The sequence below is a fragment of the Microtus pennsylvanicus genome, chromosome 14 (genome assembly GCF_037038515.1).
Source record: "Microtus pennsylvanicus isolate mMicPen1 chromosome 14, mMicPen1.hap1, whole genome shotgun sequence".
NCBI classification, from domain to species: domain Eukaryota; kingdom Metazoa; phylum Chordata; class Mammalia; order Rodentia; family Cricetidae; genus Microtus; species Microtus pennsylvanicus.
Window position 1 is genome coordinate 25202296 of NC_134592.1, and position 26153 is coordinate 25228448.

General features: G+C 44.9%; 1 protein-coding gene across 1 annotated transcript in view; it reads left to right on the forward strand.

The window, feature by feature from the left end:
- Ston2 (stonin 2) overlaps window positions 1–26153 on the forward strand; it is a 147885-nt gene that overhangs the window by 15234 nt on the left and 106498 nt on the right. Inside the window, exons 2-3 of the mRNA XM_075947250.1 lie at window positions 20629–20905; window positions 24989–25264. Of these exons, the coding sequence (XP_075803365.1) occupies window positions 20818–20905; window positions 24989–25264 (364 nt within the window). The 5' untranslated portion in view covers window positions 20629–20817. The remainder of the gene's footprint in view (window positions 1–20628; window positions 20906–24988; window positions 25265–26153) is intronic.

Below are 26153 nucleotides of genomic sequence, written 5' to 3' on the forward strand. Positions count from 1 at the left end.
AACAAGTTCCAGAACAGGCTCCAAAGCTACAGAGAAACCCTGTCTCAAAAAACAAAACAAACAAACAAATGTACCCCCCAAAAGGTACATTGTATTCTCATGGTTTGTTCTTATAGAGACAGGGCTGCCATCCAAGAAAGTCCTTTTCTCTCACCTGTGTCCCCGGAACCCAGCTAATTTCCACTTCTATTTCAAACCTGTGGCTTTCTCCCTATTTGTTCTGAGTCACCTTCTGCATGGCCATGGCATGGCTGAATTCTCGGGTAGCCCTAATCATACTATGCCATGTCTGGCCATCTGCCTATCTCTTTGAAGACGATAGATTTTAGTTATCTCTAGCCATAGAATTTCACTAGATGTGCCAAGTAACAGGGGATATCAAATGAGTGCTTCTTCAGTGATTGGGGAGGTAAAGGAACGAGTGGGTGATGTTCTGTGATAGAATTCTAATACCCTGAAGAAGCCCCATAAGCACAGATAACCAAAGGCCCAAGGCACCTGCTGGGTCATCCCCAGCCTCCTGTGTCTGTGAGATTGTATACTAACTACTAACGTGGGCTCTTATCTTCACTAGGCTTCCTATATAGGCTATCTCTTAGGCACCTTGGAAGCCCTCAGCCTCACCTTTCTCCAGGCTGCCGTGGTGGCCAATTCTACTGGGGTAAGCCATTCTGCTGTCCAAGCTTGATGCTGGGGGTCTCCCAAGTACTTCTGGATTCAGATGAATTACCACACTGAAGGCATAGACTCTTACGTTCCCCCCATATGCTGCCACAGGAGCCAAAAATACATGCTATACATGGGGAAGTTGAGCCACCACCATATAGTGAACTCTGACCCAAAGGGAACAAAACCAAGCAACAGCTGCCAAACATACTCGGCCTCCAAGCACCGCCTTGTCCAGTGCAAAGTCCCTACTATCCTCTGAGACCACCGGGCAGCAAGCTGTGATTCCTTTGAAGCCAGGACCACCTCAGTCCCACCACATCTGGTATCTCCCTACCTCTTTGTTCTTTATCCTTTGTGTGGACTTCTCTGGGGTAGCCATCAAGCCCTGGCAGAGAAGCTTGACCTTGGGCTTTAGCCTAACACTCATTCAAACTTGCCACTCTTCCCTGACAGCCCCAGGCCAGGAAAGGGAGAAGAGGCGAGAACAGGACAGTAATCCAGGCCTCTAGATCGAAGATCCTACAGATTTTAGACTTCAGCCATGAGTTTCCTGTTCACCCTTGGCTGTGCAGCCGTGGGGGGAACTGGTCACTCTTCTTTCAGGGAACTGGCATGTAGCTTACTAGCAGAAAAGGTAGATCAAATTTGGAGCCTGTGAACTGGTTGTTGTTCATACTAATGTTGGTCCCGGGACTTCCTACTTAAAAAAAAAATCTTTCTGATTAAAAAGATCAAATATACAACTTTAAAGGCCAATAATCCAATGGAATGTTACATAGCCACAGAGCAGATAATTATGGCTTTGTGATGAATTGGTTTATGTCTTAGCTTATCTATCTACTTATGTGAACCTGTGAAAGAAACTTGGCCCATCCAAGCCTCTGTTTCTTTAACTAGAAAATAAATGCCAGTAATTGTCCTTTACCTCGCAGAGTTCATGTGAAGATCACATTATAATACAAAGCATGCGGCACCATCAATACTTAAAACTCATAGCTTTAGTTGTCACTTTCCTTTATTTACTTATTTTTTAAGCTTTATTTATTTATTTATTTATTATGTATACGGTGTTCTGCCTGCATGTGTCCTTGCAGGCCAGAAGATCTCATTACTGGTGGTTGTGAGCCACCATGTGGTTGCTGGGAATTGAATTCAGGACCTCTGGAAGAGTCAGTCATTGTGCTCTTAACTGCTGAGCCCCTAATTTTTTAAGTATGATTTGTGAATGGTAGTTTTAACTCTGTGCCAGTGAAATACAACTTTATGGTGAGATTTTGGAATCATTCAAACCTTTATTGGGATTTCAACAGGAATATTCTTGATCTGGATTTTTTTTTTTCCTAGGGAAAGTAAATCACAGGCCTGGTTTTAATCTTGCTATAAGAGTAGATTGGTGTGCGTGTGGGGGGGGTGTGACACAGAATTACATGCAAGCAGTATTGGCCTACTAAGTTTTCAAAGCCTATTTCCCTTTTTAGAGTGTTTTCATAGTCTTTATAAAAAGGTTGATATCAACCTTAAATTAACACATTTTGAGGGGTGGGGCAGAAAGGTTTTTAAGTTTTGCTCTGGTTGAGAGAAGATCCCAGGAAGTAGCCTCTTGGTCCTCAGGCAGATCCCAGTTTCTTCCTGCCAGTGGATGAGAACTGCTTCTTCTTTGGAAATATGTAATCAGGATCAACAGTGTACCCTGGTGATTTCATCTCTTTTATAGAACTATATTGAGAGGCATTACACTTTAGGGCCAGCAAGATGACTCAGCAGGTAAAGGTGCTTGTCACCAGGCCTGACGGCCTGAGCTTGATCCCTGGCTCCCTCGTGGTGGACGGAGAGTACTGACACCCACAAGTTGTCCTCGTATTTCCAGATGTGCACGAGGGCACAATAAATCAATGAACAGATAAGTAAATTTCTTTTTAAAGAGCTTTAAACTGTAGTTATTTTTAACTTTTATTTTGTAATCAAGCTTCTAGCTCAGGTCTTCTGCTCTCCCAGCTCTGGCTGCTTTCCTTCAGTGTGACCTGAACTGAGTGGCAAGGCTACCCCCATTCCTCATGGAGTGGACACTCCAGCCAACCTCTCCAGAGTCGCTAGTGACCATCTGGCCCCATTATGTTTTTCTGTGATGCTCACTGGAAAAGTCTACGTGTTCTGGAAAATTCTCTCTTGCCTCCATGACCCCTTGAAGGATTCTGTTTTTTTTTTTTTCTGGTTTCTCAGACCTTTCACTCCAGGCCCCCTTTTCCTTTCTGAGTCTCCCCTGTGCCATGAGCGGAGCTGCTCCTAAGGTCAGGCAGCCCCTAGCTCTGTGCTTCCTCTAAGAGATAGCCTGCTGCTTCTGCTTTACACACGTCTGTCCTGGATGACTGTAAAATCTCCCCCCTCCCCACTTTTTCCACATTTTCTGTAACCAGTCTACTTTTAAACCCTTGAATCTCAGCATATGCCAGATAAAACTCACTTCCCACCTCCACCTCTAATTAGCTGAACTCCGTACTGAACCACCCCTGGCTTCCTTAAGAATTGTTCTGGGTTTTCTCTCTCTATTCAGCTACTAATGGCATTAGCGGTCCCCTCACCACCAAGCTTAATCGCTCTCCCTTATCACTGTTACTTTTATTCTGCTGAGTGAAGAATGACCCAAGGATTCCTCTTGGCTCTAAGTGTTTCCTCTGCTTTTATCTTCTTGATGGGTCAAGGGTTTTCTCCTAACAATCAGCAGGCCCCTGCTTTTTCGAACATGTGGAGGTTTGTGTGGGAAAGGGTGTGTGCTAGGCAGGGTTTTCTTGGTCACCCATCTCCAAGAGAGCACTCAGATAAAGGGTCGGGTTTTCCTGCTGTGATGTGGATGTCACTGCCCATGGTTGCACAATAAGAGGTGACGTGCTGGTGATGTGTTCGGTGGTTCTGAAGGCAGATGTCAGGGAGAGCAGTATGGGGGTTTACACCAACCTAGGCAGAAGCTGTTTTCCTAAACGGAAAGGAGAGGATGGGGGAACAGGAGAGAGAAATTGTGTGTTTTTCAAGACAAGGCTGTGTTGGGCTAACTTCTCTATAGATCTGGACAAGCTTCAGATGTATTGCCTGGAGCTGTTGTCTTCTAGTCCTTGTTTATCTTGGTCTGGAGAATGTGGGAGGGTGCATCTAAATTGCAAAATCCATGCTTTGGCAGAAGTACAGTTCAATTAGGATAACACCACACACTCGTGTCAGAACGACACGCCTTTGGATACGGTTAGCATGCTGCATAGAGAGACTTGTGGTCACATCGATGCTCTCTGTTGACTGAAGTGGGCTGTGGCAAACCTGGGATGGCTCTATAGCACATTGTCCCCTCAGCTGCACAGGCTGGGTACTTCACACTGTATGGTCACCGCACACATAGGTGGCCATGGGGCTAGGGCCTCAGAATTGTCCAGTGTGATGACCCGAGGCAGGTCACCTGAGGCTGGATAGACAGATAGGGCCTATTGAGGGATGTGGGAAGGGAAAGAAGCTCCGACCCCAAGATCTAGTTTGTCTTTTATGCTGACAGACGGCCAGAAACCTTCAACCTGTGCAACCAAAATTACCTACAAAGATAGTGTGTTTTTTTTCCAAAGTCCTCTCAAACAAGAAAGTTAAAAATAGCAGCTATGATTACTTAGAGTCAAGATGTTTGTAATCTTGAATATTACCAGATCAACACTCCTCACACCCATAAATGTGCAAACATCAGATTCAGAAAACACCTTACGCTTCCATTTGCAAAAGTTACCTCATAAGAAAAATAAAGTTAAGCATTTTAAACTTTTAAACCTTGTCTTCCATTTTAAACTCTGCTTATCATTAAGCCTTTTTATAAATTATATCCTTCAGGACCTGTAATTTAGAAAGCTGTAAGAGCATGCATTAACTTATGAAGACATTTAAGATTGACTGTCTTGCTGGGTGTGGTGGCACAGACCTTCAATCTCAGAATTCAGGAGGCAGAGGCAGGTGGATCTGTGTGAGTTCAAGGACTGCCTAGTCCACATAGTTACAGGACTACATTATAAAATCTTGTTTTTAAAAATAATAAGAATGAAAATAAGGGAGGGACAGAGGGAGGGAGAAGGAGGGAGAGAGAGAGGGAAGGAAGGACGGAAGGAAGACTGATCACTTTAAGAGCCAGCACACAAGTCTTAGGGTGGTGTATTCCTCTCCTGTTTGTTTCTCTTTGACCAGGAATTTAGTCAGGAGTCTGGTTTACCTGAGCGGAGGTCCCTGAGGGACAAGGGAATTCCAAGCGCTGCTGGTGCTATGTAGCCTGTGACTCCCTGTGTGGCTGTTGACAGCTCTGCTTCTCACCCAACACTCATTTCCAGAGCCCCAGGTCATGCTGGCCAGCTGTTTCCTGTATGAGGCTGAAACTTTAACCATGACCTCCTTTCACCCCAGATTTCTAAGGTCTCCCCTTTTCTTCCACTTTCACTTCCTGAAATACCATTGCCACAAGAGTCAGGTCATTGGGTTTGCATTACACTCGCTCTCTTGACCAAGCTTCACCCTTGGTTAATGGAAACATGGACGATGACGGACGCCATCAGCTGAGCACTTGTTCCTTACTAAAGGTCTCAGGCACTGCAGCGTCTATTTTCATCTCACAGGAGCCTTTGAGAAGAGATCCCTATCACTGTCAGCGGAAGCAGGCTTAGAGGTCCTAGGAGGCATTCCCTGATGCAGCCAACAATGAGGAACTTGGCTGGCTAGCCTAAAGGGCTTGTGCTCTGTTACCGTTCATTGTGAACCTTCTCCTAAAACATAGGTCAAGTAGAGTATTCCACCATCCTTCCTGTATTCCCAGCTCCCAAGACCTGTGGTCATCCTCCATAGCACCCTACATCATCGTCATCATCATCATCATCATCATCATCATGCTCAAAGCTTCTCAAACATGGTAGAGAGGGCTATATACTTTGCTTTTCTGAGATTCCATAGTATATTAAAAAACTCAAATTCTAAGACAAGATTAGAAAAATCCCTTTTCTGTAACTTTTCATTTCTCCAAATTAGCCTTAGATATTTATGCATGTACCTAGAACCTATAATGTTAACATAATTTTGTTAGGCGCACAGTAACTATAGGAGTTTCAATAATACTTATTTAACTCCCCCTGCAGAATCGTCTGCTATTGGGACATGCATTTAAGGTTGTAGAGAGAATCTGATGGCTGTCCTTTCACTGTGATATTAGATGTCCTTCCAGAAATGAGGACATTGGGTAGTTGGCATTTCTAGAGCCTGCATTATTTATTTCTACCATAGTGTCAGAGTTTACCAACAGTCATTACCCATGATGGTGAGATTTGTGAATTACCTTCGAAGTCAAAGGGTTTAGGGTCGAAATCCCCACAGTACCTGAACTTGAGTAAGCCATCTCACCTCTCTGGCCACCACCCTGCCATCTCTCAAGTGCTGGCATTAGCAGCATCTTCTTTCAAGGTTGATGAAAAGAACACAGGTAATGATGTACCTCATCTGCCCCATGACAGAAGTGGGCCTGACTGACGCTTGGGTCAGACTTGAGGAATGGGAGACAGGCATTAGCATCATTATCAACCAAGCTTCCCTTCCCTGGGCCTCTCAGCCTCTGACAGCCTTAGAGAAGAATTCATGGCCCCAGGAAGACTCAACAGCAACTAAATTCTTGCCAGAGACAAAGCCCATCAAGAAAAAGAATGTGTAGACTTTGGCTTTTTATAGAAAGTAGTCCACCGGAACCCTCCCACAGTAACTGATTTAATAACTACTCCAAATTTTGAAATTACCTGTGTTTTCAGGATGTCCCTGCTCTTGTTATGACTTGCCTGGCATCTGCTCAGCGGCAGTCACCACTGAGGTTCCTTCCTCCTGTGTTTACTGAATTCTTTGGCAGCCGTTCCTGTGTTTTAGTCAAGGAATTTCATTGAGAAAAGCTCTATTTTAAATTAAAGACTTGTTGGCCAGATATAGAGTGCCTGAGGCCCTTTGGCTCCTGGCCACCCTTTTGTTGAAGGACAGACCAACATGGCAACCCACAACTAGGGCATCCTCAGTGTTTCAGGACATCTGGAATCTGCCTCCTGTGCCTTGGGTACATCCCAGAGCATAACATCCCAACTGCCCTGGGCATGTAAAAGCATGGGCCATTTCTTTTCTTTTGCCACAGCCTCCCTCTAGATGACCTGATCTTCTGTCTATGGTGGTGACTTCTGGATTTGGCTCTTCAGCTCTGAGCTCTAAGCACCTAGTAGACACATCTCTTGAATACATAACAAATATCTGTAACATATATAAGTGTGTCACCTTTTAAAAGAAATGCTTCCCTGGATATGGTGAGTCACACCCAAACTCCCAGCACTTGGGTGGCCCAGGTAGGAAGATGGGGGTAATTCTAGGAGATATTTTCTTCATAAAAACAGAAAAAAAAGGGAAGGAGACCAAGGAAGGGAAGGTATGGAGGGAAGAAGACAAGCTCATTTCCCTAACAAATCTTGACTTTTCTTCCAACTCCAGTCAATGACTCTATCACACACGCAATCCTCAAGCAGAATCCCAGGAGCGTGTGGCTTGCTGCCACCAGTGATTCTACTTTTCCTACCTGTTCATTCTCCCGTCCTCCCACTTCAACCTGCGCCAAAAGGCTCTTCAGCATCCCTCATGGGTAGGAAGAACCCTTGGCAGGAGTTGATCATTTCAGCTCCAGGAAACCATGGACTGTTCGCCGGCACCATGTCTCCAAAGCGGCGAGCTAATGTTCACATGAGCTCAAAAAACAAGGCAGGAGAAAGAAAAATTTAACCTCCTGGACAGAGAATATCCTTATAATGTGTTCCAAATGCTGCATGCGTAACTCCGTGCATTTTGTTTTGACTTTTCTTTGATTTACTACATCCCGTGGCTGCTACAATGGCTGATTTTAGTTGTGGTTCTGTACCTTATCTCAACTGGGATGTTACTAAAGAGAGGTTGTTTCTCTACTGGGATATTACTAAAGAGAGGTTATAGCTTCAAGTTTTTGAACTCCAGACTGACTCCATTTCCCATTTCTTTTAAAACCTTTGTAATTTTTTTTCCTTTTACTATCTGAAAACCAGAAATTTTGGCCAATTTACATAACCTTGTTCTGAAGACACAACCAGTCACTCAGAGATGTGAAGAGCCTCTGCTTGCTATCCCACAGTTCTGAGGCCCCACCTCCGCGTAGCTGAGTGGGTTCTCTGCTCAGCTGAGCTCACGGGTTGTGCGCTCGCCAGAACTCAGGCTCCTGTGGCAGAATTCAGTTCTGTGGCTGTCTGCTTGCAGCCCTGACTAAAGGCTCGTTAGCTGGGAGAGGCTCACTTGCATAATCTCCACTTCTTAAGGTCCACTGAATAGTAAACATAATTATATCCATCAAATCCATTTTGCCAGGTAGTGACCACAGGAGAAACAGAACCGTGGGACTAATGACAGGGTGCGGGGGTCCTGGGATCATCCCAACACTCTGCTCCCCACCATGGGACTAATGACAGGGTGAGGGGGTCACCATCTCAACACTCTGCTCCCCACCGTTTATTTCCCCACCCTTTAAAAATCCGTTAGCATCACAGTCACCTATCTGTGTATATCAGAAAATCTAGTTATAATAGCATAAACAAAAATAAATGTTTTCCCACAAAGCGATAAGAAGGTGAGTGATTAGGGTTACTGGTGCAGAGGCTTGGTGACATCAGAGCCAATAGATCTGATCCTTCTAGCCTCTCCTTCGTATGCTTACCCTACCTCCAACAACCATTGCCATTTTCCCAAAAGGAGCAGTCAAATGGGAAGGATTATAGTTACCAGACTACATCTGCCTTCTTCCCTGGGAGAACAAGACAAAGATAAGAAAATACCTCCCAGAACTATGTAACTCACTGTCTATCCATCTGAGTCTGACTGATTGGTCAGAACTTGGTGAGGTGTCTACCCTAAGATCCAAGGAGGCTTATATAGGACAGAGTGCAGAGTTTAAAGGCTTGTCCTGTCCTAATTCTGCCGTGACCTTGAACTCACCTATGCTGTCTCTGAGCCAGTTCCTTTGAATATCAACTGAAAGAAATACCTGGTTTAGTTATCTCAGGGTTACTGTACGAATATTGAGATCTAAAGCATAGGCCCCTTGATAGATACACAAGGCCTTGGGTTTGATCCTTAACAAAAGGAAACCTCCAAACAGCCTTAAGAAACTGAAGCAACCCATGAAGATGTTTACATTATGGAACTTTATGTTAATTGTAGTTTAGGATAACTCTGAAATCAGAATATATTGTGTTGACTCTCAGAAAGCTGAGCGCACACATACACACACACACACGTGTGTGTGTGTGTGTGTGTGTGTGTATTTAAAGTATTTTTATTTCTTGCTGGACAGTGGTGGTGCACACCTTTAATCCTTGGGAGGCAGAGACAGGCGAATCTCTGTGCGTTCAAGGCTAGCCTGGTGATCTACATAGTAAGTTCCAGGACATCCAGGGCTACACAGAAAAACCCTGTCTTGAAAAATCAAAAAAAAGCGTGTTTTTTTTTTTATTTCTCAAATTAGTTACATTTAACAAACTATGACATCTTAACTTCATTGAAACTTAGCAGTAATATTTTGTTAGGCTTCTTGGAAAGACTTAGAGTTATACACAAGAAAGATGGCCATCAGAAGCGACCCAGAAACCACAGCACTAAAACATAGCTGATAGCAAATTATCCATACCATCCACCTTCCTTCACACAACAAAATACTAGTATTTTTGTTTTAAGAATATGAAATCAGTTAAGCCAAGGAGAACTTGCCAAGACTGAGTAAACTATCACCTGAGACTAGAAGACTTTAGTAGGCCATGTGGTTCTATGACACGCAGTCGGTGCCTGGGATGTCTATCACTCGAAGTCACTGACTCAGGAAGGAAGCAGAGACCTGAGGCAATGCCTAACCTGATTTTCAAGCCAAGTGTGGCTTTGACCTTTGACTCTGGATATGGGGCCATAGTATTGTTGGATAGCACAGTCACAAAGATTATTTCCAAAGAAAAAAATCATATAGTCAGGTAATTTGAAATTATGACTTAAGAAGAAAACATTGCCTCATCACTGGAGGGATTTACTGTATCCCTGCCTGAGACCTTTCTTTTCCTGACTTATAAAAGTTCAAGAAGACTTGAAATTAACTTCCAGGTATAAGGCGTATTTTTCCAGATAGGAGGTATTGTCAAATTACCTTTAGATAATCAGAGCCAGTCTCCGATTTAAAAAAAAAAATTGTGAACACAGCCCGGAAAGAATGTAGGGGAGGATTCCCAGTTCTGGCTGTAACTGGCAGCAGAATGGCCTGTCAGCAGTAATTAGTCACAAAACAAAAACCATTTTTAGGCATTGCTCAAGACAGAGTGCTAGATTTGCTTCCAGGGGTCAGGAAAACTCAGGAGGTGAACTCCACCGGTGATGGCCTCGGCTCTCTTCCAGGGCAGAGTTTCCTGACTGCCAGGGCTTTAAGCTGTACTTAAAATCGCAGTACTGTGAGCTAAGGAAATAGAGATCAGGATTTGGAGCAGTGTCAGCCCCTGGACTCTTCAGGAGGGAGCATGTCCTGTCACGTTTGCTGTTGTTATAACAAAATAACCGATGCCAGCTAATGCATGTGGAAAGAAGAGGTTTATCTGACCTGGGATTCCAGTGGTTGGAAGGTTCAAACTGCATGGCGTCAACGTCCTGGTAAAAAGCTTATGGCTGTGCCCCGGTATGATAGAAAAACTGACTGAGAGACAGCCATGTGTCTAGGAGAATCAAGGCATGAGGCAGCTGAAGTTCACAACAACCTGCCCTTATGAAATGGCATTATTCTGTGTGTGAGGTAGAGCCTCTGTGATTTAATTTATCTATGACGAGGCTCCACCCTTTAAAGATTCCACCTCCTCAGCACTGCCCTAAGGACATCAATATTCCAGTGCCCAAACCTTGGGAAGTAGCAAGTCTGGTGGAGACAAGGAGCTGTTTGGGGAAGGTCTATGGGGAGCAGAAGTCTGTTAGAGGAAACTCAGAGGATCTTCGGTAAGACTGGAGTGCATATCCACAGACTGCAACCAAATAAAGTTTCCTAAGATGCTGTTCTAGAACCAAGAAGGTCCCGAAGATTACTGGGAGTCAGTCAATCCCGAGGGGCCTTGGTGGTCCATCTTGATCTCAGTAAAGAACCTTGCTAGCCATTGTTACTCTTCCAAGCATCCAGCCAAGATGCAGAAAGCCTTGGGGGAGGGACCAGGATACACCTAGAAGACAGACCAATAAAAGAGATGGAACGAAAGGGCGGTTCTTCCCATGTGAATACCTTGTGATTGAATTACTCCATATTTACTGGACAAACTGACATGCAAAACCAGAAACGCTCCATAAACTTCACATGAGTTTTGAGAAACCTTAGAGTCAGCTGCTGAAAACTGAAGATTTAAGAAGAAAATCTTGAAGTGTGTTTTTAAAAATACATTCATGCACAGGTAATTAAATTCAGCTCCTCACCAGAAGTTCATTTTGGCGACACATTTTGATCCAAGATCTCATTTCTACAATAGTTAACAATATAAACTTACTAATTAAACATTTTTACACCTTAAAAAAATCAGTTTTGAAACCTGGTGTGCATTTTGTCCTTGAAGAGTAACTCAGTCTGTGGCAGGTCCATCTCAGGAGTGGCAGTCATTGAACAGCTGTCACCTTCAAATTGAACAATTTTGATAAACGAGAGAGGTGACACAGTCTATTGCCTCTTATCTAGATCCTCTCCCGAACCAGCATACACCAGTGTTTTAATGCGCCTTCTCAGAATAGCTGCTATCTCAACAGTTTTTGAGAGCACACCTACTATGTGATTAAACATACTCATTTACTCGGTACATAGCAGGGCCTACTCTAAGAGTTGGAGACCTCTGGAGGACACCAAGGACACAAGGTCCCCTACATGAAGAGGATTGAGACCCACATGAACTCAGAGACTGTGGTAGCATGCACACAGTCTGTATGGGTCTGCACCAGATGGGTCCTAGAGCTGAAAGGAGAAGAGGGCACGGGCCCCACTCCTAACCCAGGAGCAATCTCCAATTGATAACCACGTGCAAATGAAAATTTAGTTTCTTCCAAGGGAGTCAGTCACACTGGGGAAACAAACTCCTGTGTTTGGTTCTTCAAAACAGGGTTTCTCTGTGTAGCCCTGGCTGTCCTGGAATTCACTCTGTAGACCAGGCTGCCCTTGGACTCAGAGATCTGCCTCTGCCTCCTGAGTGCTGGGATTAAAGGTGTGTGTTACCACTGCCCAGCCAAACAAACTACTCTTGAGTATAAACTGCGTTCCCTGCAGTAGATGACTAACAGAAAATGGACTCAGTGGTGTCTTTGAAGATTCCTTGTCTCGATGTCTTATCATGGCTTTTCCTTTTTAAAAATTTTTAATCTTTTTATATATAGCCCCTCCGCTTAACCCTACAGGTCCTTTGAGTATATATTAAAGCTTTCAGTTTAGTGCTGTTGCGGAATTGCTGAATGCACAAATAAGTTGGTCTCTTTTTCTTGTACCTTTTCTTGGGCTCTTTCCGTTTGTTTGTTCTGTCATAGTCTGATGTGTTAGTTTTGTTTTATTATAATTTATTTTATTATTATCCCATAAAAGCCTGTTTGTTTTCTAGTGAGAGCCACACAGAAGGTAGATCTGGATGGGAGAGGAGTTGGGAAGGAGCTGAGAAGGGTAGTTGGAGGGGAACCCATAATCAGGATATATTATGTGAGAAAAAAATCTATTTTTAATGAAAAGGAAAAATAACTATTAAAAACAGAGAGTTGGAGACAACAGGAAAGATGTCCTCCCTTTCCTCTGGAAACGCTTGGGCTCATTGGCAGCTGACCACAGCGGCAGACATTTTCATTACCACTGGATATGAATATAGGCTACAGTGGGAGCGTCCCACAGAACAGGAACGGGGCATGAAATTTGTGGGAGCTGGGGATGGGTACACTAAGTTCTTGAGTTCCAAAACCGAGTTTGGCTAATGTAAGAAGGGGATGATGTACCAACCTTTTGTGCTACCAACCAGCTATTAAGTCATGACACAGAGACTTATTGTTAGTTTTGAATGCCTGGTCTTAGTTTAGCTTATTTCTAGCCAGATTTTGTAACTTAAATTATTCTGTTTCTCCTCTTTTATGTTTTGCCTCTGGGTGTTTAACTTTTCTTTATACTCCCCAGCTGGCTGGGTAGCTGCCCCCTGGTGTCTCCCTCTCTCTCCTCCTTTTCTTCTCTTCTCTCAAGCCTAGATTCCTTCTCCTATTTTTTCTCTCTGCCTGTCAGCCCCACCTATCCTTTCTCTGCCCAGCTGTTGGCCTTCAGCTCTTTATTAGACCAATCAGATGTCTTAGGCAGGCAAGGTGAAACAAATGCAACACATCTCTACATAATTAAACAAATACAGCATAAACAAAAGCAACACACCTTTACACATTAAAGTAATATTCTGTAGGATAAACAAATGTAACACATCTTTGCATAGTTAAAATAATATTCCACAACCAAATGAACCTATGGAAGGTATTGGAGAAGTCGTTGGATTGATTGCCAGATAACTGCCAAACAGCTTGGGATTCTTGGTTAAGAATAACAAGACCTCGACAGCAGTAAACAGAGCTAGGCTAATGCTGAAGTTCTGACTCGGTTGGCATATTTGGTCCTGTCACTACTGAATTTAGATACTACGACCACTGGGCTTAGTCCAAGTTTCCATTGCTTGCTATGTTACTTGTGATTTGCTCAGAGTCTGTGTACCGTTCAGGACTCTCTCAAGATGCTAATGTCTTCTGTCAAATCACTGGATCACCTGACTAGAGTGACGGAGAGTATTTTTTTTCAAAAAATGAGGGAGATTTTTGAATATTTGGTGAGAAAAGCAAATAAGCAAGCAACGATAACAGCACAACAAACATACCCATTATAAAGTTTCAAAGCAAGAGTCTACTACCTTCTCTTTCTTTGGATTGAGTGGCTACCACTTAGAGTAAATGCTGGTTGAATTAAACCCCTGGTAAAGAATGAGCTAATTCTTTAAGATGAGTAGGAGCCCATTAAATAACAATGTAGGGAAAATATAACCCAAGGATATTTCGGGTTTATTAGATAGACACATATATGACCAAATGACCAAACCAACCAAAGTATGCATAGAAACAGTCTTTCGTAGAAAACAATTCAGTTTGTCTGGAAGAAGGGGCTCACACGGGGAGACAGCAGCAGAGGAAGTCCTGTCCTGGAGCTGCAGTATGTATCCAGCTCCCGGCAGGTACAAAGTTCTGCACTCCATGCTAAGAGCTCGCAGCAGGCAGGCTGCACAGCCCCTGCGCTCAGGAAGCCTCTGTGCATTTCTCACTCTTGCTTTATTTTGTAGCAATTGAGGAGCTTTTAAGGAGAACTGTAGCATAGCCATTTACAGAGTGTTGGAATCCAAGAAGCCGCAGAATGGGGCCGAGTGCAGGGAGACTGTAAGAGACTCGTCACTAGGATGAGAGAAAAGGAGGCTGAACCAGACTTCAGCAGTGCAAATGGAGCGAGCCGGTCCAATGCATTCTTCAAGACTAGTTTGGTGCTGGAGAGATGGCTCAGAGGTTAAGAGCACTGGTTGTTCTTCCAGAGGTCCTGAGTTCAATTCCCAGCAACCACATGGTGGCTCACAACCATCTGCAATGAGATCTGGTGCCCTCCTCTGGCATGCGGACATACATTGAGGCAGAATGTTGTATATATAATAAATAAATAAATCTTAAAAAAACAAATACACAAATATTTGAAAAAAAAAAGACTAGTTCACCGCGCCCGACACCACTCCTGCGCCTTTGTGATAAGCAGCCTGTTGTGGAATATTATTTCAAGATGTGTTATATCTGTTTATGTTGTGGAACGTTTGCAGAGATGTGTTGCATTCTTTTATGTTGCATGTGTTTAACTCCATGAAGCTGTGATTCTTTGCCTGTCTAAAACACCTGATTGGTCTAAAAAGCCCTGAACAGCCAATAGCAAGGCAGGAGAAAGGATAGGCGGGGCTGGCAGGCAGAGAGAATAAATAGGAGAAATCTGGGCGGAGGAAGGAGGAGGAAAAGAGATCAAGGGGTGAGAAAAGGGGCCAGCCAGCCGGCTGTGGAGTAAGAGTGTAAGATTACAGAAGTAAGAGAAAAAAAACACAGAGGCAAAAGGTAAAAGGGAGAACTTAAGAAAAGCTGGCTAGAAACAAGCCAAGCTAAGGCCAGACATTTATAATCAAGAATAGTCTGCAGCTGGGCGGTGGTGGTGCACGCCTTTAATCCCAGCACTCGGGAGGCAGAGGCAGGCGGATCTCTGTGAGTTCGCGTCCAGCCTGGTCTAGTTCCAGCTAGTTCCAGGACAGGAACCAAAAGCTACGGAGAAACCTTGTCTCGAAAATCAAAAAAAAAAAAAAAAAAGAATAAGTCTCCATGTGTGATTTATTTGAGAGCTGGGTGGTGCGCCCCCCCCCACACACAAAAGAGCAAAAGCTAAAGAGTAAAAACCAACAACAGCAGCAGCGTATAAGTTATTGCAGGCCAGCCGTGCCATTACCATGATCCATTCCTAAATGGCTTTGTCTTTCCCTCGTGCTCAGAGCCCCCCCTTCCAGATGAAGGTACAGGTGAGCCCTGGGTAGTCTGGACCCTTCTCTACTCCTGCGGTTCTGCAGGACAGGTCATCAGAATAAGTTAGGGAACAGAGGTGGCTGTCTAGATATCCGAAGCTGACTACAGAGATAGTGTTGGTCTCTTGTGTGCCCATATACTCTAAAAGTTCAAAACTCTCTGTGTCCAACACAATTTGCCTAGTACCAGCTCCTGACAGTGTCAGCCCCTTGACCATAGGGCACGCCATAAATATTATTGTGACTGATAACTCATCTTCAAGCTGCTGCTGAACACAGCGAGGAATGTCGATGTCCCCTACGCATACCCTGGAGTCACTGTCCACTCCTAAACCCTTAGCAGGTTTCCATTTCCCAAGGGATCTTTCCTTTGGTGTTTAAGGTCCCTCGGTCCTTCTTTTCCACATTTCCCCAGTACATACCTCCACTCTCATCAGCTGCCCAGAGATAACCCTTACCAAGACTATTAGCCTCCACTCACACTGATCCATCTGTCCCCAGGAAAGCCTTACTCTCTCCTTCTCGTGTTCCAGAACCCAGGGCATCCTTCATACCCATGCAGCCTGCATCAGGCCCTTGTTTTCAATTCTCAGAGATCTCTCGACCGCTGGCAGTCACACCACCCCCATATGTCCTTCAGCGGGCAGTTATCCCAGACTTGTATTTGCTATTCTGTCTTGTCTCCCCCAGCTAAGTTATGGCTGCCTGAGGATTGCTATCTCGAAGGACAGTTGGCATGTTTTTACAGAGGACCGACCTGAGACAATCTACTTAAGACTCCTATCCCGTCAGCCAAGAGCACTCTCCAGCTCCACGTTTTAGAGCCTAAATGGTGCGGACCATAGCAGCCCCAAGACTTCAGTGGAATCTCTGGTATCTCCAAGTCACTCTTGCTGCTGATTCTGAGTCACCACTCATCTGTGGTGGCTGCCAGCCTCACTTCATGATTCACGCTCTAAAAGTGGGGTGAGGTTTTGACTGAGGAATTGATTCCAGTCTGAGCCTAGCCTCACAATTACTGGGTTCCTCTGTGGGTTTTGAGTAACTCGCATAGCGCTTCTCACGACAAGTACCTAGAAGGCATTTCACAGGATATGCTGGGACATTCCCTGTAACAAGTATTCTGTCAGTCTTTCCTTGGACTGTTCAGTATTGACATCTGGCTCATGCCTGACCTGGGATGGATGAGCTAAGGAAGAGCAGAGAGTTCCCAGGGGCCCCTTCTTCCATTTATTCTTGCTGAGTGATGGTTTTGGTTTCTCACGCAGAATGTGCTTCTGTCTGAAAAGAGGAAGCTGACCTTCTGGGCCCCGGAACCAAGCACTTATCTCTACCTAGCATCTGAGAGACCTGTTCTCTCAGCAAACACAATGAGGGAAAGGGGAAATCACTGGAAGAGGACGCATCAGTGGCAGAAATAGGGCAGCTAAATAAGTCTGTACTCTAATCCAAACACTTTTCCAAAAGAGCTGTGCCACCTCAGCTGAGACACGGAACAACTGTGGTGATGACGATAGCCAACGCTTGCATAGGGTTTGGAGCGGAGCCTGGCCCAGCGTAATCCCTCTGTGAGGTCACTGAAGACGGACCCTTAAAAGAAATCCCACACTAGCTCAGAATTGAGAAATAGATGGTTATTTATTTAGGGGTAGACTCACAAATCAGAATCCTCCGCTTGAATGATGATCAGAAACCGAATCCCGCAGCCGGAAAAGAGACCGGACGCATGCCCTACATCAGTTTATATAATATAAGCGACCACGCCCCCCAGTGGGCGGGTAACCACTGGCTGTAAGACTTCCTACAGCAGGTCACCCGATATTGTCGTTGTCACTTATTTGTTTCTTTCCAAGACAGAGTCTCATGTAAGCCCAGGCTAGTCTCAAACTGTATGTATGTAGCTAGGGATATTCTCGACCGTCTAATCCTCCTGCCTCCACCTTCCGAGTGCTGGGATTGCGGGTGTGTGCCACCGTGCTCACAGTGGGGTTGAGTCCAGGGCCTTGTGCATGCTAGGCCAGCAGCCCACCAGAGGCTCAATAACTCCAGCCTACCCTTGTTGTCAGTACAGGGGGCTTAGTATGCCCACTACTAAACATCAGCGGCGTTCATGATCCCACTGAGTGCTCTGAATGGTGAAGTGAGTTTTGTTCTTTTTGGTGTACAGAAGTAAACTGGGACTTAAGCAGCTTGAATTATGAGTTCAAGCATTCGTGCAGGCTAATTTTATCTCAGCTTGACAAAGCCGAGAGTCATCTGAGAGACGGGAACGCCAATTAAGAAAATGTCTTCCTAAGATTGGCCTGTAGGCAAGCCTGTAGAGCACTTTTAAATTAGAGATTGATGGGGTGGGCCCAGCCTATTGTGGCTGGGTCCACCTCTGGGCAGGTTGCCCTGGGTTCTATAAGAAGCAGGCTAAGCAAGCCATGGAGAGCAAGCTAGTAAGCAGCATCCCTCCATGGCCTCTCTGCATCAGCTCCTGCCTTCAGGTTCCTGCCCTGTTTGAGTTCCTGCCCTGGCTTCCATCAGTGCTGGACTATGACCTGGAAGTGTCAGCTAATTTAACCCTTTCCTCCCAAGTTACTTTGGTCATGGTGTTTCATCACAGCAACCGTAGCTCTGTCTGGGACAGCATTCAGCTCTGGACTGGGCCACACAATGGATTAGCAGATAAAGGCACTTGCCACCAATCTGCTGACCTGTGTTTGATACCGGGAACTTACATAGTGAAAGGAGAGAACAGATTTCTGCAAATTATCCTCTGACCTCCACATGGTTTGCATGCACACACATACATAAATAAGTGTGATGTAAAACACACACACTCAGGAGCTATGCTATTAATCCTGAAGAGCCCACCTATTCTTAGGGTTCTCTGCTCTTTTTACCTTTTATTTCCTTCTCCCTATCCATCCCTCCAAGCCCACTTATCCACGGCTTTGGCTAGGCTCACCCTTGTGGGATAAACTCCCACGGAGCCGTGACGTGGCGTGTGTCAGCACATGCCTTGCATTGTGGCTTTCTGTCTGAAAGGCGCAGTGGGGTTCGGCTTGACATCCAGAAGATGCATCTGACTCTTCAATTTTGCTTTCTTTTCCTGGCTCACAGCCATTACCACACTGAGTGACACTAGCCTTGACGTTGATGGGGCTGGAGAGAAAAAAAAGTTCACAGGCTGCTACTCATGAGGACCAGTCCTTTGAGTTAAGACCTGGGTTAGGACGGCAGCCTTCTCCAGACTGTTCATACATGTCCAGTCCTGTGGCTGGTAAGGATCTCAGGGGAGGGCCTTGGAGTAGAGACTTCTGGACATTCCATCCTTCATGCGCATTGGGTGTCCTGGCAGATCTCCATAAGGGGAGTTTGTCAGGAAATGTTAGTAGAGTTCCCTTGTAGTTGATGTTTGTAACCTACTTTAGTTGCATGATAGTCTATAATATACTCCGTAGTGCTTTTTCGTGGCTGTGACTCAGATTACAGTGTTTTGACATTAGAGGACCTGGGCTCAGGGATGGATTTGTCACCCAGCAGCTTCCATTTTCCAGTCTACCTGTTTGTTGTGGCCTCTATTTGATCTTTCTTTATATAGGAGGCTACCATGGAAACCGAGAGTCAATTGCCCTGAAACCGTGAATTTCTTTGACTTAAAAAGCCTGGAAGAAGCGTGTTGGGAATGTTAGGGCCCATTTTAGCGTTGAATAAGTCACCTCATTTCTCTCTACTCAGATTTTTTTTTAATCTATAAAAGAACTATATTGTCACCTGCCCTAGTCATCTAAAATGGACGGTGAAGGGCTGGAGAGATGGCTCAGCGCTTGAGAGCAGTGACTGCTCTTCCAGAGGACCCGGGTTTGATTCCCAGCACCCACATGGCAGCTCACAACTGTCTGAAAATGCAGTTCCACGAGATCTGACACCTTCACACCAATGAACATAAAGTTAAATAAAATCATTAAAAAAATAATAAATAAAAATTAAAAAAAAATAAAATAAAATGGACGGTGAAGGCTGTGAAAGCAACTCAGTTGGGAGAGTGCTTGCCTGCTATGCAGGAAGTCCTCTTAAACCGTGTGTACTGCTGTGTAATCGTAATCTCAGCATTCGGGGGTGGAGGCTAGAGGATCAGAGGTTCAAGGTCATCTTGGCCTCAGCTGTGTGAGACTGTCTCAAACAAACAACAGCTGACCAGTATACTGACAACCTAAGTGATGGGCAGTATAAAAATAGGTTTCTGAGGATTATAAATTTTATAGAAACAGTTGCTTTAAGAACTATAAAACAAACCTTTTCCTCACCAAAATCATCAAATGTTTTCTATTCTGATTTTTTTTCTCAGTATAAATTGTTCACTGTAAATAATAATGTAGAGCAAAGTTTAACTTCTACTGTTATTGTGCAGGCTGAGTTACGTCACTCTCGAAACCATCAGAAGAGTGTATTTGCTTAGCAAGAACAATGGGGCCCGAGACAGACAGAAGCTCCTTTGTGAAAGCACATTAATTTTGCACCAATTCTCATTTTATCCATTCATCATAAGATCAAGAGCGAGGTTCCAGTTGTAAAAAGACATTAATAACACAAAGAAAATTATAAGCCAATTAAATAATCTTGAGCATTCACAGAACATAATTGCCTTACAAGGAAGGATTTGACATTTATACACTAATTCAAATTGACCGAGATTGAAAATGTATTTAACTTGCTTTTTCATTTTTAATCAGTAAATCAAATATTCCCCAACCTCTTCCTTTAAATGAACAAGCGGTGACTCCGTTATTGTTTTGTGTTGTTTTGTTTTTTTCCTGATTGGTTAATCACGCTTGGAGATGCTATCTGTTACAGCTGGGTTTCTGCCAGAGATTCAGATTAGACTCACAAAAAGTAACCTGCCTGAGACAAGCAAGGGCTTCGGTTAAACAAGAAGGAGCATGCTTTTATTTCACCATCTGGGTAAAACCCGGGAAAGCCTCTGAACAAGTTTTAATGCTTAATAATAACCAATAGCCTTCCATTATAGCTATCAGTGTTTCCGAAAGAGAATGGTTGGGGAAATCAGGGAAGCCAATCTGAAAATGCTAAACTTTGAGTGGTTATTAAATGAGTGGTCTGACCTGACTCCTTCTACAGGGATCTTGCGTCAGTAGAGACGGTTGAGGAGAGAAAGACGAGGAGAGAGAAACATGGCATGTTGGGAACTACCCGAGACCTCATTGTGGTGTTCAAAGCCCTGGGTCTCTGTGGATTTCAATTTCCTTTCTCATTTCAACAGATCTCCGCCTGGCAGATTGACCAAAGGCAAGGAGGACCAATCTTGACTCTGTTCCGATTGCTGGCTTTCACGGACGTCTGTGGTAGACTGGAGGCCCAAGCTCACAGTGCTGCTGCCCTGCTCTCCCCAGACGTCTTTCTGGGGTCTACTTGAGGTCAGCAGGGTGAAGATGAGCAGCCTTCTCTTAGCATGACGACCTTGGACCATGTCGTTGCTACCCACCAGTCGGAGTGGGTCTCCTTCAGTGAAGAGCCCCTGTTCCCTGCCCCTTCAGAGGGTAAGGACAAGATTTTTTTTTTAAAGTGACAAGATTTCTGTCTGGTTCTTGATCATTCGTGGGTGGGATTTAAAAGGAAAAAAGAAAAAAGCCTTTTGGTCCCTTACCAGGGGTGCGCATGGTTTCTTTCATTGAGTAGCAGGAAGAGGTTCCTTGTTCACGTGAGACTGCACTACAACCCTGGAGCACCAGTGGCAGGGACTTGCTTATTCCTTCCAGGAGACAAAACTTCTAATTGCATACTGCTTTCCTGTTGGCCATTTTGGTGGCTCCTCCCACCAACCCTTTGGATTTTTCTCAACTTTTAAAGTGTAATTGCTCGAAGTGACAGACAGGTTCTGAGCCAGATTGCAGATCTCTTACCTTGGCATCACCACAGACGAATGGTATGTTCTGGGGTGAACGATGTACGTGTGGGGTGAGATGGCGGGTGTTTGGCGTGTGCACATGCCGTGCCCATCTATGCGGAGGCTCGAGCAGGACTCAGGTGCCATCGTTCTCTGCCCTGTTGTCTTGAGACATGATCTACCAACAAAACAGAAGCCCGTGTGTTAGCGAGGCTGGCTGACCACGATCTGCTTGTCTTTACGCAACGCCGCGGTTATAGGCGTGTGCTGCCAGGCATGGTTTATAGGTGGGTACCGAGGACTTGAACCCGGGTCCTCACGCTTGCACAGCCAACGCTCTTACCCACATCTTTCTGAAACTCTTTTGGTTTTTTTTTTTTGCCTTGTGATTTGTTTCTGTTGTTGTTTCCTTTTGCTTCTTGTTTTTGAGACAGGGAAACCTGTGTATCTTGGCTGTCCTGAAACTCAATCCCTTGACCAGGCTGGCCTCGAACTCAGAGATCCACCTGCCTCTGCCTCTCCCCCCCCCAAGTGCTGGGACTAACAGCATGCTCCACCACACCCAGCTGGTTTTGTGTTTTAATTTTAGGACAGGTTTTTACACTATAATCTTGGCTGTCCTGGAAGTCACTGTAGACTAGGCTAGCCATGACTCCCCAGCAGCTCTCCTACCTCCCTCTCCGGAGCACTGCAATTACCACCGCTGCCTTGTCTATTTATAAGAGGAGTGATCACAGGCCCTGCCTCGGGAGCTTCTGCGAGCATTTAGTCAGCAGATGTAAAATGCCTGCTGGAGTACCTGGCTCACAAAAGGAGCTGAGCGTTGTCACAGTAGAAGTGACCACATTGCCCTGTAGGAGACTAGTGCTCCAGGGTGAAGGTCAAGGTAGACCCAGGGATATTTGCAGCACCAGGCCGGTTGGTTCTGCTCTGCTTCCCCTATACCTACTGACCTTCATCTGCACAGATGGGAAGTGGCAGTCAACAGGTATACAGCCTGGTGTGGTCACCATGTGGATAGTGAAGCCTTAAAATGTGGCAAATCTGAATTGAAACGTGGCCAAAGTGTCCTGTATGGAGATGTGCATTCTCTGAATGTCAAAGACCTACTAAAGATCACATGTCTGGGGGGCTGGGAAGACGACTTACTCAGTGAAAGCGCTGGCTCTGCAAGCATGGGGGCCCTAATTTCAAATGGCCAGGAACCATGCTATAAGTCCAGCATAGCTGTACGCAACTCTGACCCAGTCCTGTGGAGGACATGAAGTAGGATTGCCGGGAATGGATGGCTACCAGCCTAAATCTGGATCCAGTGAGAGACCCGTCTCAAGGGAATAAAGCAAAGTGTGATAGGAAAAAATACTAGGTGAGCGCTTCTGGCTGCCACACATGCATAGGCACATGTATGCACCTGCCCGCACACATGTGCATTCAGCACAGAGACACACACTCAAAACACACACACTCTCTCACACATACACACAGTTGTGTCTCGTAGTGGTATTTCATTTGTATTTTAATAAATCAAGCTTGCCTGAGGATCAGAAAAGTAAAGCAGCCACACTGGCCAGCCTTACAGACCAGGCAGCAATGACACACACCTTTAATCTCAATAGCCACACTAGCTTGCCATAGAAACCGGGAGGTAGTTGTGCACACCCTTAACCACAGAACTAGAGAGGATTATAAAATGGGAGGAGACAGCTCTCAGTCTCAGTCTCATTCTGAGATTCCTGGAGGCAAGATCGTCGTCGTTTTGGACTAAAGTATAAATAAGAGCCAGTGGCTGGCTGTTTTGCTTTTCTGACCTTCAGGCTGAACTCCAATTTCTGTCTCTTGAGTTTTTGATTAATCGTGTTTCAGTATCCCATTAACGGTTTTTATTTGTTTTTGTTTTGTTTTTTTTCTTCTTTTTTTTTTTTTTGGCTTACGGAGACAAGTTTCTCTGTGTAACAGCCCCTGGTTGTCCTAGAACTCACTCTGTAGACCAGGCTGGCCTCAATTTCACAGAGATCTTCCCGCCTCTGCCTCCCCATTGCTGGGATTAAAGGTGTGCGCCAGCACCACCAGCTCCTTTTAAATGTGGAAACTAGAAAACTTAAGCTTATGTATGTGTCTCACCTTTTATTTTACTTAGATAGTGCTGGAGCCTTTGATTGTATAAAAGACACTATGATTATCTTATGATAGGAAAAAGGATTTTCAAATTATTTCTTTGACTTTTTAGAATATTTCATATATAGGCTCCGCGATACAAAAGCAGGTAAACTCTCATACAGTAAAATGGACATTGTTTGCTATGTAGTTGATGAATTTTAAAAACATGTATATATTTGTATATTCAACCACTATAGTCAGTGCATATGCTTTATTGTGAAAAACAAGTTTTCTTTCTCCATCTTCTTGGACACAAAGTCCCACCCTTAGCCAAGAAGCCATTTGCAACTGTTACCTGCTGGGGGAAAAAGAAAAATCCATTTTCTCAATGGAGTGTCACTAGGTCTATCAGTAACGCTCCATGCCCAGATGTAGCTGGCCTATAGAAAGCAGACTCTGTGTGTATGTGCGCATGAGCATTTTTGTTTTGTTTTGTTTTTTTCCTGTTTCTGTTTCGTTTATTTTGAGTCAGAAGGAGGAAAAACATGAACTTGAGTGGGTAGGGACCTTGGGAGGATCTAGGAAGAGTTTGGGAAGGAGAACAAATATCATCAAAATATATTTTATGGAAAAAATGTAATAAAAGTTTTTAAGGAACAAGTTTTGAAGGGCATTAAGCCTTTCAGGGCCAGTGGGACAACATGAAGAAAAGGAAGAACCCCAGTGTCAGAGCTGCCAGTGATTCGTGGGGTCTGCACGGGTTGCCTGCAGAGTAGCTTGTCCAGAATGGAGTTTCAAATTTGAATTTGAATTTCTTTAGTGCAGAGGGAAGCTCCACCATTTGGCTGTAGTCCCCAGCACCCTACTGCTTCTCATTTGTCCCCACTCGGCTCAGGAATATTTCTTGCTTGACCTCTATTGCCATTTGAATTTGTTTGCTCTCAAACTGGGCACGGATACTGAGAGTAAAAATAATGAACAAGGGCTGGAGAGATGGCTTAGCAGATAAAGTACCAGCTGTGCAAGCACTGGGACCTGGATTTAACCTCCAGTGCCCATGGAAAATTGCGAGCGGTGCGCGTGTACAGACAGCCCAAGCATTGGGGGGGGGGTACAAACAGGTAGAGCCCTGGGCTCACGGATCAGCCAGTCTAGCGGGATAGATGGATCCAGGTTCAGGGAAAGACCCTGTCTCAGAAAGTAAGGTGGAGAGCAATTGAAAAAAAATCATCCTGGTATTGACCTCCAGCCTCCATAGGTGCATACACTATGCACTGGGCAGAGTACCCCCTCACATGTGTACATCGAATATGTCACCCCAAAAAGTAAAGAACAATCAAGGAAGATGCCTGACATCAACCTCCGCCACACACCCCCACACACATACATCATATACACTCATACACACATAAATAAATACAATAATGGGGAATGTTTTTCTCAGTTCTCTGGGATAGTAACTAGGAACAAATGAGATTACAGGCTTTAAAAGTTATTAGGGACACAGCCCTTTAACACGGAGATGGATCGGCATGGCCATTTCATCTTCCAGTGAGTGTTGTGTCACCCCGTCCCTTGGTTAGTCACTTCTGATTAGCATCCTTCCTTGCATGATGGTCGTGTTTGGTACCCTCTGTAGGGGCCACAGAAGAACACTTCCCAGGATCATCATCTTCCTCAGACCCGTCTGAGAGCTCCTCCGGGGAGAATCCTGCCGTGGATGGAGGCTGCCAGGACCTTTCCCACTCTGAGCAGGATGACTCCTCTGAGAAGATGGGCCTCATCTCTGAAGCGACCACTCCTCCCGGGAGCCCAGTGCAGCCCACGCCTGACTTGGCCTCGGCCATCAGCAACTGGGTCCAGTTTGAAGATGATACGCCTTGGAGCAGCACCTCACCACCTCACAAGGAAACTGGTGAGCTGGGGAGGAAGTCAAGGGGGGATCTGGCTTTGTACAGGCTGTTGAAGGGCTTTCCTGTGAGAGGTCTGTAAGGCTTCTAGGGCTCCAGATTTTTGAGCTTCAGAACCTGGCAATGTACAGGAGAGAGCAAAGACCCCATCTCTTTTCAACTCCACGACAAGGTTTTGGTTGAAATATGTACACAAAAGGATTGGATTCTAGGCCATTTTCATTTTTGTCTTGTTTTTGAGACAGCTCTCACTATGTAGCCCTGATTGTCCTGGACCTAGCTCTATAGACCAGGCTGGCCTCAAACTCACCGAGATCCGCCTGTCTCTGCCTCCCGAGTGCTGAGATTAAGGGTGTGCATCACCACTCCCCAGCATGAGTACCTATATTTTTATCTATTATCAGAAATTGGAATTACATTTACTCAGCTCCTGTATTGTAAGCTGCAGACACATAGGAATGAGTGTTTCTAACCTGTAAGTCACTGACCATCCCTAAACAGGGACCTCTGGCATCAGAGTCCTCAGGGTAGGAGATGGCCTTGAGTGACAGAGATCTTATTTTGTTGCACTTAAATGATCAGAAGCTGCACTGTGAACCTCAGAGAACACAGGGAATCGAACTCATCCCTACACATCCCCCCAACCCACACCTCACTGTCCACCCTGACTCCCCATCCCCACCTAGTGACCTAGCCGTTTACTGCAGTATGAGCTCCAGTGTATCAAGGATGGTTTGATAATCCTGTGTGTGTGTTAGTTCTTAACTTCCTGCTGTAACAAATGACCACAGACTTGGTGACTTAAACAGCGTGCGCTTATCACCCGTAATTCTGCCTTTCAGTAGTCTGACATGGTGTTCCTTTTTGTACATTCTAGGCAAGAATCGGTTTCCT